At 24.8% G+C, this 20,844-nt stretch overlaps 1 protein-coding gene across 1 annotated transcript in view; it reads right to left on the bottom strand.

The window, feature by feature from the left end:
• Positions 1-19,923, bottom strand: part of LOC100202061 (fatty acyl-CoA reductase 1) — a 53,342-nt gene extending 33,419 nt beyond the window's left edge. Inside the window, exons 1-4 of the mRNA XM_065791237.1 lie at positions 19,648-19,923; positions 8,501-8,676; positions 4,068-4,140; positions 35-150 (exon numbers count right to left, since the gene is read on the bottom strand). Of these exons, the coding sequence (XP_065647309.1) occupies positions 35-150; positions 4,068-4,140; positions 8,501-8,676; positions 19,648-19,860 (578 nt within the window). The 5' untranslated portion in view covers positions 19,861-19,923. The remainder of the gene's footprint in view (positions 1-34; positions 151-4,067; positions 4,141-8,500; positions 8,677-19,647) is intronic.
• Between the last annotated feature and the right edge of the window lie 921 nt (positions 19,924-20,844).

Below are 20,844 nucleotides of genomic sequence, written 5' to 3' on the forward strand. Positions count from 1 at the left end.
TACACTGTAAATCAAAATAAAATAAAAAACTCACTGCATGACATTGATAATTTTCTCCGCTTCTGCAAACACAGGATAAAATTGCTCTTTTATTTCATCCTCCTTATTTAAATTACACTGTGAATAAGCAGTAGAGATATGACAAAACACCTAAACACAAAAAATTTAAAATTGTTTTTTAAAATATTTTACGCTAATTTAATAGTAGTAATGTCATTTCACTGGTTAGACGAATTGAAAGTAATTATCACATAAATGAAAGAGATAGGCCTAGAAGAGATTCTCAAAATGTACGAAATGCTGCTAGCAGGGATGCGGAGTCCCAAAAAGGACTCCGGATTTGAAAGTTGCAAAAAGATTACTTTATCCTAGTATTTGGTATCCAGGAGCTCTAAAAATATAAATAAGTGTTTGGACTACTAATTGGAAAAAAATTAAGACTATTAGGTTAGAGAAACAATCATTTTTTGAGCCCAGAGTCCTTAAGTATAATGGCAGCAAAGACTCCGGGACTCCAGGCCTCCAGGTCTAAAAATAAGAAGTTTCAAGTCATTAAATCTTATGAATTTTTTTCCTATAGCAGATCATAAGTCAACAAACATGTTTAGAGCTTCTGGACACTACAGACTTGGAAAAATTGTAGAGATATAAAGCTGGAGTCCTTTTGGGACTCCGCATCCCTGGCTGCTAGACAATCAGAATGTATTGTATAGCAAGAAGTGATACTATTCTAGATTATAATTATTTAGGAGAAATGAACCAGATCTGTCAGCATTGCATGCTAAAAAATTTCTTGATGAAATACATTTTTTATGTTGCCATAATAGAAAGGTAGTTTTGCTTCCATTTTCACTATTTCTGCAAGATTTACAGGAAGTTATATCATAATTTTAATATCAACTTTTTTATATATATTAGAAATATATTATATATGAAATATTTATATATATTTATATATATTAGAAATATTTATATATATTAGAAATATATTAGAATTTAATATGCCTGTCTTTATTTTGCTTAATTTACTGATAATGTGGTTTATCCTATCATAGGCCACCATGTTTTAAAATGTGGTCAAGTATTTCATTGTGTAGGCAATCTTAGGCCAGATCAAGTATTCCCTCAACATTATCATCTGTATATCTCTGACCCACTTGCAGCAGTAAATTTTAGAAAGCAAACTTACTTGTAAGAATTCAGTGTCAAGCAGTGTTAATGTCTGTTAATTTGATTTTACTTTAAACACTTGATAACAAAGCAAAGTATGAATTTTCTATTTATAGTAATATTATTTCTATATTTATAGTAATATATTTAGTGGTTTATAGTATATATATTTATAGTAATATTTAGATTAATAACAGTTTATAACAACAATTTATAAACAAACAATAATATAAACCATCTTAAATTTTTTTATAATTTCAAACATAATTGTGTTCTTTTTTTTTTTTTTTTTTTAAAGTTGTCTTTGTCATCGCTTGATTAGTTTGCTTACTGTTGAAATATATTTAATTTTGTAAATTTAATAAGATGTGAAGTTTACTATATCAATCATTAGTCAACAGTTAAAGAGAAGCCGGAACTTAATTGAGAAATGTTGGGAGTTTATCTTTTAATCAAGGTAAAAATAATTTTGTTTATTGGTAACATAATAAAGCCAGATACTTTTATCTATTGCATGTTTTTTTACTTTTTTCAACATGCTACTTTGAAAACACTTTTTTTCTCTCCCTCTCTCTCTTTCTTAGATGAGAGGAAGAACTAATAAAACTTATGTAATTACTGAGCTCTTATGTATTTCTTAAAACCACACTTGATAAAGACCATTTATAAGAAATATCTTTCGAGTTGCTTGCTATTTTATGATATAATTGTTCAAATTAATACCTATAATTGTCTCTCAATTGTTCAAATATTGTAAAAATAAAATCTTTTTAGCTGAAGTATTTTAGTTAATAAAATATCTTACTAAGTTGTGGTGTTATTTGCCAGTGTTATTAAGTTGTGGTGTTATTTGCCAGTGTTATTAAGTTGTGTTGTCTATCCTATTTATAATCTTTTCTTATTTAATTATTCTGGAGACATAATAATGTGTGCTTACAAATATTTTATGCTATGCGCTATTGTTACTGTGTTTTGCGTTCATAGAACTAGGCTGTTATAGCTATTTTTTTGTTCTTTATATTTTCTGTAATATTATTATCCTAATTCTACTAACAATAAAATACTTATATGCAAATAATACTTTTGTAATAAAAAACTTTTGTAATTTTTTTAAATTTTTTTTTAGGTATTTGCAGGCTTTACTTGACTTTCCTTTACTGTTACCTGCTGTGTTGTGACAGATTTTAAAAAGAACTTAATTGATGTTAATGCAGTCTTTGTGTCATTAACTATAAGCAATGACATTGCTGATAGGGAGTCAAACATAAAATATTAATTATAGATAAATTTGTATTTAATTTTTTAGATGGTATATCAAGTTATTAATGTGTTTTTATCGCTATGAATGATTTAATTACTAATAATCCGTATTACGGGTTGCTTACTGCTAGTATCTTTTAATCTAATATTTAAAATAATAGAAAAATTATATTAAAACCATATATTACAGTCATGTGACATTGAAATGGAAACACTTTTAAAACTTGATTACTTTTTAATGAAACAATATGTAAGTATGTTGTTTACATAACCACACACTTTAAGTTGTTAGCAGCAAAAAAAAGATTTATGTAAACAAAGCATGTTGACAAAAAAAATCATGAAAATATTAAAGGATGTATTTTATCGTTGGTACAACTTGGATATTCATACAGAATGATTAAGAAATTATTAGAAAAGGAATCAATCAAAGTTTCAATAAGCACTATTAGTAGAGTTAAAAATAATGTGGCGAGAATTAAAAGAAAAGACAAATTAAATGGCAAAAAAGCTAAATGTCGACATCAACCATTAAAACAAAATTTATGGCAAAGTTTTCAGATGAAAAACTTATTGAAAAAAGACAATCCACCAACTATTTCTGAATTGTCTAGAAAGTTTAAGATATCAAGAAAGTTAATTAAACGTTATAATGATAAAATATTTTATTTAAAAAAAGTTTTAAAAGGATGTGTACATGCATTATCACCTTATATGATCAAGAGAAAGTTTACAAAATCAAAAAAAACTTTACGGATTTATTAAGAAAAACTGGACAAAAATTACTACAACTGATGAAATACTATTCTACCTTACTTATTGTGATCAAAAATCGAAACATGTTTACATAAATATCAAAAAGCACTGAGAGAAATCTATTATAAAAAGAAAAATTTTCTAAAATCCACCATGGTATGGGGAGGAATTTGTACAAAAGGATTAACATCTCTAAAATTTGTCAGATCAGGAGATAAAATTCATTCAAGTAACTATATAGAGAGTGTTTTAAAACCATTTATTAAAAATGACATCAAAAGACTGTATCCAAAAAACGACTTTTATTTCCATCAAGACTCCATACCTAGTCACTCTTCGAAAATGACCATTAAATTTTTAACTGACCAAAAAATCAAATTTATTCATCCTGAAATATGGTCACCAAAATCACCAGAAAACGCACCTATGGACTTTTTTACATAGGGTTATATGTTAAATCAATTAAAAAAACGAAAAGCAAAAAATATTACAGGGCTTATTTGAAATATAAAAGATATATGAAGGAACATCCCTCAAGAACTTATAAATAAAGCATTGATGTACTGGTCTAAACGTTGAAAACTTATCTCTGATAACAAGGGTCATCAAATTAAAAATTTGAGAAAAACAAAAATTAAATTTAAGCCTTACTTATTTTCCCTTTTTTAAACAATACAGTCATGTGACATTGAAATGGAAACCTTTAAAAAGCAATATTTTTTTTATTCTTATTTGTGTTTTATTTTTATATTTTATTTATTTTATCATTATTATTTTATTTTTTTTTATTTTATTATTATTTATTTTATATTATTATTTATATTTTATTATCATTATTATATTTTTATATTTAATTATTTTAATAACAATTGCAAGTGTACCTTCAATTTTTTCATTTCTGCTGCTAATTTAAGCATCTCTATGACTCCTATGACATTCATTTCCATAGCAACCCTAAAAGAAAATCATTAAAAAAATATGAGTGTCAGAAAATACATCAAATTTAATAATTTTATTGTTTATTGAATAAAAACCTTATGCATAGTATACATAAATATAAAATTTAATAATCCATATATTGCAATGCATAAATTTAGTTTAACACTGCACAAAACATCATTGATAATGCAATGCATTATCAACGATGTTTTGTGCAGTGTTAAACTAAATCCTTTTTTTATATATGTTTGGTATTTGTTATAATCTACTTTTTTTTCTTGAACATCAATGCTTCAGAATTTTTAGCACCTTTATGTTTTCCTGACATTTTACAGTTTTTCAAAATTTCTCTTAAACTCTTTTGCTCTACTTGTTTTTTGTGTGGTATTCTATATATAACTATTCTATATATAACTATTCTATGCAAAAAAAAAAATATATATATATACATTAAGGCGTTCCGTAATTCAATGGAGAAATTTTTTTTCTCGATTTTTATTGCTCCTTGGCAATTTTCCCATTTCTATTGTTTATATAAACATATTGTTAAACTTTTTTAAGCCTGAATTAATGTTTAAGGTTGCCACCGTGCGCTAGAATTAATAGAATTTATGTATTTTTATGGTTTTTTACCATATAAAAGCCTATATTTAATGTAACTTTTTATACCATACATTTTAAGTTGGTAAACACTAAACAAACATATATATCAACAGAATTAATGGTAAGTTGAATATATATATATCATATTGTTAGTGAATTGTATAGTAATTAACAGGATTGTATGTGGCAAAATCGTGTTATAACATGAATTGACATCTCAACTCAATCCCCTCGTGCTACACTCCATTGACAAGTTGACTGTTGTTAAGTGTGGGTGTTTTATTACATTGTTCAGGTTTATGATGTATCTTTTTAAATTATAGTTGGCAGCCTTTTGTTTGCAAATACTTTTACGTTGTTGAATCCAAAAATGGGTTTAATATTACGTTTGTTTCCTTTGGATGGGTTTAGTTTTATCTTTATAGTTTAAACAACTACCTAATATGAATACAATTTATATGTATAATATAAATGAATAAAACATATATATACCTTGAATTTATTGTTAGTATATGATTGGTGATTGCTTTAGACATGGCTGAATCAACAATATTGAAAAGATGACATCAGTCACAAAATATTAGGTTGATAGGAAATTCTATTAATGCTCTGAGCCAAACAATTATTCCTACTAATGGGGATATTTTGAAATTATTTTTTCACCTTAAGAACTGTGAATTCAAAACTGAGAAATCAATAAAATTAAATTCAATTGTTGCTGATGCAGTATGTGAAGCAGTTCTAGAAGTCTGGCATAAGACCGGTATTGAAATCCAAAGGAAAGATAAAATCAAAGAAAAAATAACTAAACTGCACGATGAATACAGGAATGTTCAAAAAAAAAGAGGCCAAAAATCAAATGAAACTAAACAAAATAATTTTGTAGCAATGCTTGAAAATTATTTTTTCATTGCCCACATTAACGCTGAAGAAACCATTCGGAAAGACAGACTACGGAACGATAAACAAAAAAGTGAAGACATTAAGTTTTTAATCGCGATCAAAGATAACAAAAGAGTAAAACTGGGAACACCAGATAATCAATACGCAAAGAAACTAAAAATGAAAGATGAACGAACCAAAACAGAGCAAGAGAGAGCAAGATTGGTAAAAAAAGGCCAAAAGAATTCAAATATTGAACATTTAAGTTCGTCAGAAAGTGAAGCAAATCAAGATTGTGATTCATCCTCAAGTAAAGCAAGCATCAGTGAAATACTTGTGAAAAAAATGCAAAGTGATCAATGAAAAACCTTGAAAAATAATCAAACAACCGATACTGAAAATAAGGTTGAGCTACTATTGCCAAAAAATCCATTCTTGAATCCAAACATTTGCCAAACCGCTGATAGGCTGAACTTGTTCTTGGGACAAAGAACAGCATTTTTTGGAGCTATTGCGAAGGAAGGAGGTGCTTCCTGTAGTAGTGTTACACTATCAAAGACAAGTTCCTATAATGCCAGTAAATATAATCGCCAAGACATTGCGAAAAACATCAAATCTGACTTTAACAAGCCGGACTTTATAACAATTCATTGGGATGGAAAAATTATTGAAAGGGATGGGGAATGATTGGCAGTTTTAGTTGCAGGTGCACCAAATTATGTAGAAGGAAAGTTGCTGGGCATTCCAAAAATTATGAATGGGACAGGATTAGTCCAAGCAGAGACAAGCTTTAATCTCATTAAAGACTGGGAGTTGAACAAATCTATCATTGGTATGATATTTTATACCACAGCTTCCAACTCAGGATGGAAAAATAGAGCTTCTGTCATTCTAGAAAAAAAGTTGAATTCTAAGCTGTTTTATTTACCATGTCGCCACCATATCTTTGAGATTATTTTGTTGTCCGTATGGAAACACCTGTTTGGCCCAACGACAGGCCCGACCAATATTGAATTTCTAAAATTAAAGAACTCTTGGGACACAATCCCTCAAAAGAATAACAATTTTAAATTGCTGGACGTAAATGAACGTTCGTTGAAATCCACAAAAGAAGATATGATTAACTTTCTTAAACTGTCCCTCCAAGAACATACATTTATAAGAGATGATTATAGGGGAATGCATTTATGTCATGTTGTTACTCTTTGGTGAGAAAAATATGAAAAAGGGAGAACAATGGCTTAAGCCAGGAGCTTTCCATCACGCTAGATGTATGGCAAACATTCTATATGCAGCTAAAATGTATGCATTCAGTGAGTACTTGGGTTATGATAAAAATATGATTTAGAAACTGCATCGCTTTTGCCTATTTACAAGCTTATTCTATGTAAAAGTTCGGTTGACATCTTCAAACGCCATAGGTGCTCCTATCAATGACCTACAGTTTTGGAAGAACATGCAAATGTTTAAAAAAATTGACTTAGGAGTAGCAGAAGCAGCTTTGATAGCTCAAACAAGACACCTATGGTACCTAAGTGAAGTTGCACCCTTTGCCCTCTTTTCAGGATCTGTGTCTACCCATGAAAAAAAGAAAATTGCTTCAACAATTCTGAAAAAAATAAACAATGAAAATATGGAAACTGGAGTGCCAGTAATGCCACAGATGAATCAAAATGTGAAAGTGAGCTCTCTAATTGGAAAAAATTCCAGGCTTCTTTTTGATCTTTTGAAAGTAAATACTAAGTGGCTTTCACTATACCCCGATGAATGGTCAAAAAATTATGAATTTAACTACATATCTAGGATATTAAAGGACCTAAAAGTTGTCAACGATTTAGCAGAAAGGTCAGTTAAACTAGTTACTGACTTTAATCAAAGTCTAACACGGGATGAAAATCAAAAGCAGTGCCTTTTCCAAGTAGTGGAACAGCCTAGAAGGAACATACCAAAGTTTGATAAAGCATCAATGTTGATGAAAAAGTAGAACTCTTTTTAATAAATATGTATGTAAATGCATGAATATAACTCTGTTGGACTTGTTGGAACTTCAGTTACCAACATTTTCTTTTATAATGGAAATACATATTTTTACAATTTATACAGTTTTTATTTTATTATAAATTTTCTTTTGTAAATTTTATCTCGCTTTTCCAAGTCTAAATATGTTTTTGTGAATTTGAATCTAATATAGAAACATTTTAATTTAATATCTGTAGCATTGTTTCCATTTGATTAGTTATATACAAATAATAAGGAAATTAAAGTTTCTATAACTTTGTTTTGTTACTCATTTTATAAACTAGTAATTACAAGAATCTCAAACATTTATTTTTTAAATTGCATAAAGGTCTAAATCAATTAATTATATCATTGTGTTTTAGTAGCAATTTTTATGTTTAGATTCATAGTTGTAATCAATTAAAAGTATTAATTAATGTTCTGCATTATTATCCCATTCATTCATTAAGATTAAACTTTAATAATTCATGATAACTTTAAAAGGCTGGTGGCAATGTCAAATCAGCAGGTATTGACCTGAAATTTGAATAATGGTTATATCTTATCAAGTCAAATGGGAAAATTACCAGGGAGCTCATAATTTCAAAAAAAAAATTTTTCAGAACATCCGAATATACATATATGCATGCAGGCACACACGCACACATACATACCCACTGTGTGTGGAACTATGGATGTTGAACTTTTTGGTGCTAATTTATGACAACATAATGTTTTAAATTTTTTAATAGTAGATAAAAAATAAGTGATTTAAACTCAAAGTTTTAGTTAAGTTGCTGTATACACTTAAAAGTAACTACAAAATATATAGTAATACAAAATAAAATTAATAATAACAAAATTAAAACATAAAAAAAAAAAAGTTTTAAACCTAATTGGCTCATCAAATCGAACAGTAGCAGCTGAATGTATAATAATTTCAACATTTTCACATAGGGTTTTACGTTCTTCGCATGATATCCCAAGACTTTTATGAACCACATCTCCTGGGATAGGAATCACTTTATTAATTGCATCAGAATTAATTGAATTCAATTTATCGAACAGCTGAAAAAAAAAGACATAAAAAATTGATTTTTAAAAATAAAATAAAAAAAAAGATAAGAAATCATTTTCCTTATTTTTGGTTGCATATATAATTATTTATATATATTATTTTTGGTTGTATATATATTATTAACTGATTTGAAAAAAAAAAAAATCATTTTTTAATTCAACTATATATTAAAATTTTCATTTATTGTAAAGCGCTTTTGAATTTTAATTACTTATATCTTTGTGTGGAAGCCAATAATTGCCTAATTCTATTTAGAAGTTAAAATTTAGTGTAATGTACTTTATCAATAAAGTACTTCACACTAAATTTACCTAAAAAGTAAATCAAAACAACCATTAAGTAAAGTTACTAAACCTAGCTAATAAATATACTTAATATGCTCAAACATTACTAAAATTTCAAAGTTTAAGAATGTTTCTATTTATATTTTATATGTTATTAACATATGAAAAGCTTTTAACCAAAAACTATTTTAACAAGAAATTTTAGTTAGAATATGAAAAACACAATACCATTTTTTGTATATTTTCATTTAATTTAAAACGATATCAAGGTATAACTTTTTTTAGAAATATGTAAGTCTAGTTTTAGGGTTTCATTTATTATGAAATCTATTTGAACAACATTGTTTAACTCTTCTAAAATTCTCTTGTTCAAATAATCTTATATTTAAATCTGGAAATTTTGAAAAATTTGAAAAGAAAATTTGAAGTCTTAAAGTTTTGGAAATTTTTAACCTTCTTTTAGAATTATTATAACTAAATTTAATAGAAACTGTTGTGATGTCCATAATACCAGATTTTCTAAAAACAGAAAATATAGAAACAGAAAAAAGAAAGATTTAATAAAACCATTTTGAAAAAATATTTAGATACAGAAAAAAATTAAAATACTTTTGGTAAAGTTGTAAAAATGATAAAGGAAAGAAAAAATGTTTAATTGATAGAAAAGTGAATTTCTGAACCCAAATTTTCAAGGGCTTTATTCCAATATTAATCATTTATTATGAACACTTTTTGTGGCTATTTTTTTAATGTTGTTTAAATGAAGAATAGTGTCAACGCAATTCTAACAGTTTTTTAATGATAAAAAAACACTTCTAATATATTTACTTATTTTAAATTTGATCAATAAATGGATGAAAATAATGATCATAGAGTAGACTATCAACAGTAAAGAAGTGGGAGAGACATTTTATTGCAAGTTGGAGTATGATTTAAATGGGCTCGGTGTAATTAGATTACGATGCAACTTATGTAAACCATTCAAAAAGCGAACAAACCAAAGTTGTTTTCTATGACCGGGATTAAACCAAGCATAAATATCAATAAAAATTCTCTTCGGCATTGCATTTATGCAGTGCACAACATAAAAAGGGCACTCAAATTCATTGATTAATAACATTAAGTTCGACGTCATTTTTTGAGCATGTTATTCATAATACTCCAATTTATGATTTCCATGACCTTTTATATGACCAAATAAAATTCCATGACATTTCCATGATTTCCATGACATTTCCATGACCAGTAGCCACCCTGTATGTTAGGATTAATTACACATGTATCACAAATTGAGATTAATTAATACATAATTGAGATTAATAAATACATAATTGGCTATGTAAGTTAATAGCAAAAGTTAACAACTGGCATGAATGTTACCAATAGTTTCTAAATTACTTCTATTTACGCAAATTATTTCTATTCTACACCTAGCCCTATAAGGACTAGAATATGCAAGAACTCCACTTAATGCGAAAAATTTTATAAAAAATAGCGACGGGCAACTCAAAAAGTCAGCAGACCATCAAAATCAAAGAGCTAGTGACTTTCAGTTGCCACATTCTGACTGACCAAAAGTTCAAGTGTATACCCCTGAGACTAAGATTTGAGAAATTATTTTTTCTAAATCAAATTTGATCAAGGAATGTTGAAATATTCTTGATATATTTGAACTATTTTTAATTTCTTCATTTACAAATGTGAAGGTAGAACAAATGTTTTCTGTATAAACCAGGAAAAAATGACTGGAGAAGCTGTCTAGGGCAAGATTTGGAATCACTATTTCAGATAATTGAAGACAATACAAAGTGATGATTTTGAAGTGGATAATGCTATGGACAAATGGTATAGCAATAAAGTAAGACAATAGTCCACAAATTGACAACGTTATTTGGAAAAAAGGAAAAAGATTGAACAGAAAATCTAGTCAAAACATTTTCAAAAAAAAAATCTGAAATAAAAAAAATATTTGTTAGGCCAAACTATTTTCTTTTGCTTTTTTTTTTTTTATAGCAAAACAATTAAACAAAAAATTTTTATGAAAACATAAACTTTTTATTTTATTTGATATAAATTTTTTTATTTGATTTACTTGTTCGTGTTTTTGCAAAAATATTAAGTTTAATAATATATGACAATGTTTGCATTATCAATTCTAAAGTTTATACAAAAACATGACTTATAGCATCTAAAGCTTTTGTTTGGACATAATACATGTCAGTGTATTATGTCCAAACAAGCGCTTTAGATGCTATAATTTTTTTTGCATCAAGTTTTTATAATGTTTAAAGAAACTTGTCTCTTTTTTATATAATTTTTAAAACTTTTTTATTACCCCTAATTGCAGGCCTTGTTTTAAATTAAAAAAACAGCTTAGCTCATTAGCTCTTTGTGATTTTGACATCATAAAATTATCTTTATTTTTTATTATTAAAATAAATTAGAGCAAAACAAGTTTTTTTTAATTAAGAAAAACAAATTTTGTAAATGTAGTTATTGTGGAACGTCTATTTTGTTTCAATTTATTTAATTTTTTTATTTTAAATAATTAAATTTACTTTTTTTATTATCATTTAACATAAATTAATTTCTTTTCTCAACATTTGTATAAATGAATTAAAATATGTTTTGTTTTTTTCATTATTTGTTAAAATTGCGGCTTCACAAATAATGTTTTTTACTTTTAAAAAGTTATTAACAAACAAAAAATATTACTTGTTGCAAAGAAAAAAACTCAAAATCAATCATTATAACAAAACAAAACAAACAAACAAAAAATTAAAATATCAAAAGTGGCACTAATATAGAATAAAATTTAGCACATACTACTTTTGATTAAATAATTTTTTGTTTTGTGTTTTAATTTTTTTTTTAATTTGGTAATTATTTTTGTTATTGTTTGTTATGAGAAGTTGTCTAAATAAAATTCTTGCTAATTACATTTTTTTTTTCTTTTGCTGAACATTTTTGATGGAAGAGTTAGAATTATAAAAATGAAATTTTCTTCGTTTTTCTTGATTACATAAAATGTAATATTTACAAAATATTTAAAAATGTAAAAATTTACAAATACTATTTATGAACTTTGTAAATAATGTGAATATCAAACATTTTTATGCAAACTTTTTTACATAATCATCATTCAAACTTCATAAGTGGTTTTTATAATGCCCATTATTAATTCTTTTATCTTACCGCTTAAAGGATATCTTTAAACTTTTTTAAAATTAAAAAATGATAAAAAATGGCTTATATTAAATGGCTTATCTCTCACATTAAATGGCTTAGCGCGTACATAAATGGCGCATCAGCTTACGCTTTAAAACAAGGCTTGATATATATACATATACAGAGCTCGAAATAAGTGCCGGACATCGGACATTGTCTGGCACTTGTCCGGTAAAAAACAACATCTATCGGTCATTTTGTCCAATATATATTTTATGTGCATTTATTTTCTAACCTTTTTAGTTGTTTTAAAATTGTTAATAATTTCAGTATTGTATATAAACTTTTTTTTTATACAAAACAAAATTGATGTTAAACGCACAGCTACGTTTATAAAAAACATCATTTTTTGAATTAATTAATTTTTTTAAAAACGCCAAAGCAGGGCTCAATTTAGTTTTTTAAAAAGTCCCGAACAAAATGTCCGATCTTTAGATTGGTTGTTTGGGTTGGACAGTGTCCAATCAAATTTTTAAAATACGATTTTTTCAGTTTTACGGAACCAAGTTATACTATCGAAATCTTTGTCATGCTATTCAGTTTATTTAACGTTAGCCTAGTGAAGTTATAGTTTTTTTCCTGATTATTTAGAGTATTTCATCGCAGATTTTTGTTTTTTAATAAAATAGTTTGAATTTAATATTGTATGTTTTTTTAGATAGACTTAAATTTTCACGCTGTAACTGACAACGCTTTTTTTTTTTTCTTTACAATTTGATGACGGGTGTTTTGATGTTTTAACAATTTAATTACAATTAAAAATCGTTACATTACGAATAATTTTTTTTTTTTTTTTAGTTAAGTTTCTATTTTTAACCATTGATCTTTTTTTTTTTTAATGATAAATTTAAACGTTTGAAACTATTTTTCTATGTCTTTCTTAAAATCTTTTAAAAGATTAACTTTTTAAGTTACTTTAAATTATGAATAAGTTAAAAGTTAAATTAAATCTTCCCATGATTTAACTGCTTTATTTTTTTTTTGTTTTTATTTTTACAACAATTGTTTAAAAGTTTTTTTTTCAACTTGACTTACTAATGAAAGCATGAAATGATTAAAAATTACGATTTTAAAAAGACTACGTAGTAATTTTACCTGGTTTATACAGAAAACATTTGTTCTACCTTTGCATTTGTAAATGAACAAATTAATGTTTTTACAACTTAAAAATATTATATTTTTTTCTTTTCAATAATTTAATTTCACTTTTCAAGCTTTATTTTGTAGAATTTAATTCCCATAGGTCAAAATGTCTGATTAATTTGTAAATTGATCAGACAATCTGAGGTTTTAGCCGGACAATGTCTGATATCCGATCGTTTAATTGAGCCCTGCCAAAGCATTACATTTTTTTGAATTAAGTAACCCGGTTTTTATCATCCATAATAAAATGTTGCAATTAGTTATTGATTTAAATTTATAGTTTAGTATTTACTTAATTTTTTGTCCGATGGTTTTTATAAATTTCAAACAAATATTTAAGCTTTTAAAACCTCTTTTAAATTTATTTTATAAAAATTTTAAAGTAATAGTTATTTTAATGCCTATAGAAACCAGTACTTTTTATTACACTATTAAATTTGAGTTGTTTTGTAATGTTTGAATTTGCGCTAAAAATTTTCTTTATTAAAAGTGTTTATAAAATTAATCAGAGAAAGTTTGTAAAGATTTATAAAAAAATTCTTATTTATATAAATGTAATTACGTATCAAAGAATATGATAATTTAAATAAAATGGTTTTATTATAAAATTATAATTAATTTGTTACTTAATTTAATAAAGTAATAAGTAAACTTAATAATTTATGTATTTATGTAATTATGTAATTTATGTATTATAATATATTTACATAGTAATTTATGTATTTAATAATTTTGTATTTTTATTATATATATTTAATTATGCATTTAATAATTACATATTTTATGTATATAAATAGTTACATAATAATTTATATATTTAATAATTTACAAAGCATTTTGCATAGTAATTTTTAAAAAAAGTAGTATAAATATATTCTCCTTTTCAAATTTTAATTTTTTGAGCTTAGATTTTTTCTTTTTTATCTTACAAATAAACTTATCTTACAAACTTTCTTGTTATTTTCAGCATATTTTGAAACGCCTAGCGCTGTCAAAACAAATTACGTGGTCAAGTTGTAAAAACAAAACATTTTATGCATGGTCAGGAATGGCGTTCGATCGCACTTCTTTAATTTTTATTAGACATGTCTGTAAAACTTGAGTCTTTATTGGACAAATTGTCCAGTAGAAAAAAGTTCATTATTTCGATACATATATATATATATATATATATATATATATATATATATATATATATATATATATATATATATATATATATATATATATATATATATATATATATATATATATATATATATATATATATATATATATATATTATATACATATACATATACATACATATATATATATATACATATATATATGCATAAATATATATATATATATCCATAAATATATATATACATATATATATGTATAAATATATATATATACATATATATATGTATAAATATATATATATACATATATATATGCATAAATATATATATGCATAAATATATATATGCATAAATATATATATATATATATATATATATATATATATATATATATATATATATATAAATATATATATATATATATATATATATATATACAGTCCTTGTTATGAGACTTTGTTGCATAACGAAAAAGCGTAGCACAAATAAATGTAAATTTACTCAATAAAAATATTTACATCGGTAAAAGTTCAACTACGTTAGTAGTGTATTACCTCACTGCAATTAAATTTAAAATCACATTAAATATTGTTGTAAGTTTTTATCTTTATGAAGTATCTTTAAATTAAACAATACTTTTATTAAAAAAATTATAAAACAAAGATTAAATATTGTTTAAAAAAAAAATTTCCTTTTAAAATCTTATACTTAATTAAACTTGTTTTTTTTTTTCTCTAAAACATTTGTTTTATGTTTATTTTCTTTTAAATGAGGGGACACTTGTTTATGGTTGAATTTCTTTAAGGGATTTAAATGTACTTACTGAGTTTTTCAAACGAATTATATATACACTTATATATACAATTACACAATTATATTGGGTTTTCCCCTTTACAAAAAAACGTTTGTACTATCTAAGACATTTTAGTTCAACTGGTTCAACTTTAGTTTAACTAAAAATTGTAGTTAAACAAAGATTACCGCTTTTCTGCTTTGTTTGTTGTTTTTTTTTCCATTAAAAATTTTGTTTTCACACATGAAACCTAATGTATTTTTCACTATTTCTTACTAATTCCAAAAAAAAAAAAAAATTCAGTTTTAAGATGTAATTAACAAACTTGTTTTTAACAAATATCAGTATAATTTTGAAATTTACATATCTTATATTTATAGGACTAGTATTAGTTTTGTTTTTAAAATAAAATAAATATAAGTTGGTCTTTTAAAGCATTTACTTATTGATCGTGCTATTTTTATTCGATTATAAAAGTTTGGTTCATTTTTAAAAAAAACTTATTAAATTCTTCTACATAAAATTTAACGGCAAAGGAAAAATCCAAACATAATATTTATAACTCTAGTTTGAAAGAACTTTTTTGTATTGACGTCATTTATTAACTATAAAAGTGCATTTTTCTTTTTTAAAAAAAAAAAAAATCATAGAGCCGGAACTAACCTTCGAGAAAAAAAAATGGCATTAAAAAGTATAAAGTTTTTAACTTTAACGGTCAAAAAATAAATAAAGACTATTAACCTTTTTTTTAACATTTTAGCTTTAACAAAATCTTTGCATGTTACTTATAAACAGGTTAATCATTTTTAATTGACATTAAGTCTATGATCAATTCAAAAAATTAATGATAAAGAAAAAACTTTTGTTAAAAAGCAATTTCAAATAAATAAAGTTATATGTAATAGAAACATTTTAAAGTAACTTGAATTTATTAAATTTTTTTTTTTTTACTTTAACATAGTTTGAAAATTTTAGCAGTAAAAAAAGTTGAAAAACAGAGCATTTTAAAAATTTTTAAAGAATGTTAATTAAATTTAATAAAATAAATTTATATTTAATAATAAATTTGATTTAAATTTAATGAAATAAACTAAAAATAATTTTTTTTTTAAAAAACAGAAAATAGAAAAAAGTTTATTTCTTTATCTGTTATTATCTAATAAAAAAATACTCCACAAATATTTTTTACAACAAATAACGGGTGATAACCAAAAATAAAAATTTTCATATCGAGCTATAACAAAAATAAATGTTTAGAAAATAAAAATTATATTATTTTAATTGAAGGTACACTACTTATCTTTAAGTAAAAATTAATGGACATATGGTCGAATATGGTCATTCATCAGCAGTTCAACGTAGTTTTGTCATGATGTTTGAACAGGAACATTGTACATCATTTATATTGATTTGACGAATGCGTCTTTTGATTCGGGTATTCACTTGTTTGCAATTCTTAGCTCTCCAGTTGTTTTTGTATACTAACGAACTCAAATATCCAAAGAAATCTTCAACTGGGCAACAATGAGGCAAGTTTGTTAGATTGTAGTTTTTTGGTTCATATGAGATGTTTTGGCATTCCAAGAAGACGTGTTTTTTTGGCATAATGCGATGATGCTTTATCCGGCCAAATCAAGTAATAGCAATCTGAATAATATTTTTGAAGAAATGGAATCAATACTTTCTTCAAACATTGATTTTGGTATACTTCTTGATTAATAGCCAAACCACTTGGCTTAATATTTTTATTATATATTAATCAATTATATTTGTATTTTACTTTTATAGGTGTTACAGAACTTCTATCTGCATAATATCGATCATTTCCTGGAACTTGCGTTTTGGAGAGGAGGAAGTAACTTTCATCATCCAAAACAAAACATTTTCCAGAGTAATTTTGGGTCATCCAGCGGCATTGAGATTTCACGGTTGATATTTGTTGCTCAGTGTATTCCAGTGCTCTTGTTTTTTTTCGACAGACTATTCCTTGTTTATTCATCGATTTGCAGATATAAGGTTGCGTAAACTTGAACTTTTCTGTAGCACCTCGTTGACTTATTGAATCATTGTTATTGAAAGCACCGAGAAGCAAACGAAGTCCCTTCTTGTTCATTGTTTTAGCTGGTCTTTTACTACCACTTTTACAATTGGTTGCTAGGGATGCCAAAATACAGTAAATAGTTGAAAATGGAACATTTTCAGTCTAAAAATCATTCACAGTAAACTTTTTTTCGAGATTTTTGTACATTTGATAGAACTGCACAATGCACTCGCGTAGTACATCTTGTTTTGACGGCATTTTAAACACAACTGAATAAGCTGATGCAAAACAAAACATATAATAAGTTTGTAAACAGAGAGAGTATAGTTTCACATAGGAGTACTTTTCTTTTTTTGACTTTTGCGGTTTGATTTCAGAGGGTTAGAATTATTCTCATTTTTTAGTTATCACCCGTTAATTACAACATCATCTTTTCTGCATAAACTGTTCTAAAAGACTGTTTAAATAAACTAATTGAAAAAAGTTTTTGCGTAATGCGTACGTGAAATTCAAATAGCGTAACACTTTTTAACAAGGCCTGTATATGTATATGTATATGTATATATATATATATATATACATATTTATATATATATATATATATATATATATATATATATATATTTATATATATATATCAGGCTTGAATTATGAAACCTATGATTTAAAATTACTTAAAGCATTTGCATAATGGTTTTTTTGATATCATAAAGTTTTTTTTATTTACTTTTCATATTTATTGCCATTAACTTTTTTAAACTACCGGAAATTACTAAATTACCACTAAACTAATTTAATTCAATTATTAACTTATAAGAATGTAGAAATATTATTATGTAATAATGTTATTAAATGCTTACTCAGATTCCTTTTTTTTTTAATATAAAAATGTTTGTTTACTTTCTCGACATTTGACACGACTAAATAAATAAAAAAGATTTTGTTTTATTTTGTGAATAGGTATAAACAGATTATAAAAATTATTTTTAATTTTTAAAACGCCAGCGAGTAATAAAAAACTTTATTTAAATATAATTAAAAAATATTGTAGGAAAAACAAAACAAGCAATAGCTAATTTTTTTACCAGCAGTTTAAAGTAAAATCAATTTTTTTTTTTTTTACAAAATGATTGAAAAATAGGCTTGTGTTATTAAAAAGTGTTAGCAACACATTTTAATAACACAAGCCTATTTAATAACACTAGGAAGAAGTTATCTTTTTGTAACTTTCAAATCTAGAGTCCTATTTAGGACTCTGCATCCTATTTAGGACTCTGCATCCCTTTAAACGATAGATAATTCCTATAAAAAAATAAAATTTGCTTAATGAACAATATATAATAGTCAAGCTAAAACTTAAAACTAATTATGTTAAACCTAAGAATTACATAACTAAATATGAGAAACACATTTTGTATATAGCTATATACAAGTATATGTAAATATAGAAATAAACTAGTCTGGGATAGCTTATTTTAAGTGTACATGCTTTAAAGGAACACTTCACCTGTCAAGTGATAAAATCAACCGTTATATAGAAAGTAAAGAACTAAACTTTTAAGACTTTTCTTTTAATTAACTTTTTAAGCAAAGTTAATTAAAAGAAAAGTTTTTTAAAGTAATGTTTTATTGTTGGTTGCTGCTGTATTTCTAACACCTGAACAAATCTTATTAATAAAACTAACATTGTCTAAATAAATATTCACATGCTTTCTAGGTTATTTCTTAGATTATGTTTAATTTTTTTTTTTAATATTCCTTTCATTTACGCCGTATTAAAACAATAGACGAGTTTTTCTTCTGTAGTTGAATAATATGATAATTTTGATATTTCGATAAAAAAGTTATCTGAATTTATTATATTTGTAAATAATGATCATATTTTATGTATTTGCAATTTAAACTTTTGTTACAACAGTGTGCGGCTTTTAAAATGCTTTTAAAAAATAACTACTTCAAAAAAACACCACTTAAAAATATCTGTAAACATTATCAAACAAAAAAGTTTCTAGTGTAACGTAATTAGTGTAGACTAACATATAATTGCTCTTTACATACATAAAATGCTTTTTTTTCAACAATAGAAGCACAGAGGCAGTGCTTTAATCTTATGTAAAAATCTCTAACTTATTTTTGCATATACCCATTGTGACTTTAAAGATTATAACCCTTTAAAAGCATGTTAATTTACAAGTTTTAGTTTGCAGGGCAATGAATAATTTAAAGAGTCAGATTTTGGTATTCTGATAAACTTGACATAAAAATTTTTTTAAATGACAATGTTAAATATAAACTAACAAATAAACATAAAAACTGATTCTGATCATTAATAAAAATAAAGTTACCGGGCATTTCAAGATTTTGTTTAACCTTTCTTCACAGGACATTCCTTTCTTTGGACGGATCATTAAGTAAATATTTTTGATTTCAGGACAACCACGCAATAACTTTTCAATTAAAACCTTGCCAATAAAACCAGTTCCTCCTGTCAAAAATACACTCTTCCCAGCATAGTACTGAGGGATTGTAAGGTTTAAAAATGTGTCTGGAAAGTTCATGATAGTAATTTTAAATTACAAAACTTATCTTCTGTTTTTTTATTTTTTTTTAAACCTAAAAAAAAAAGTTTACATATATTTAGGTATGTATGTATGTATGTATGTATGTATGTATGTATGTATGTATGTATGTATGTATGTATGTATGTATGTATGTATGTATGTATGTAAGTTTGTATGTATGTATATGTATGTATATATATGTATGTATGTATGTATGTATGTATGTATGTATGTATGTATGTATGTATATACAAATATAAATATATTTATATATGTGTATATAAATATATATATATATATATATATATATATATATATATATATATATATATATATATATATATATATATATATATATATATATATATATATATATATATATATATACAACCCAGACCTGTTTTAGTACTGCTGAAGCAGTATGGATGCTCAAAAATTATTTTAATTATTTTATTTTTTATTAAAAATAAAATAAAAAAATTCGGTTTTAAATGCAGTAATTATATAAATAATTTTCAGTTTATTTTGGCTATTTTATTTTTTCTTTCGATCAGTAAAATGAATTAAAAAGAAATAGCTTTTTTATGCAATTACGCAACGTAATTGTTGTTCGGTTACTAACTGAACAATAGTTTTAAAAAAATGAAAGTCGTTATGAAACTTAATTTTAAAAAAATGTCTAGAAATTCTATAACAATAAAATATATAAAAAATTTGCTTTTTCAAAAGTTAGAAAGATTTTAAAATATCCATTCAGGGTAAAATTAACTTTTGTTTTTTGAAAATTAAGAGTTAATTGCTTTTCATAATAAATGAACTAAAAAATTTCATTTTTTAAATATAATAGATGTACGATTGAATTTGCAAAAAGACACACAGTTATTCCTGAAGAAAAATCTGGTCCACAGCTCAATAAAATTAGAAAAAATATAAAAAAATTTTAAAACATCGACTTTCAAATCAAATAAATATAAATTTAAA

The sequence above is a fragment of the Hydra vulgaris genome, chromosome 02 (assembly GCF_038396675.1).
Source record: "Hydra vulgaris chromosome 02, alternate assembly HydraT2T_AEP".
Taxonomy (NCBI): Eukaryota; Metazoa; Cnidaria; class Hydrozoa; order Anthoathecata; family Hydridae; genus Hydra; species Hydra vulgaris.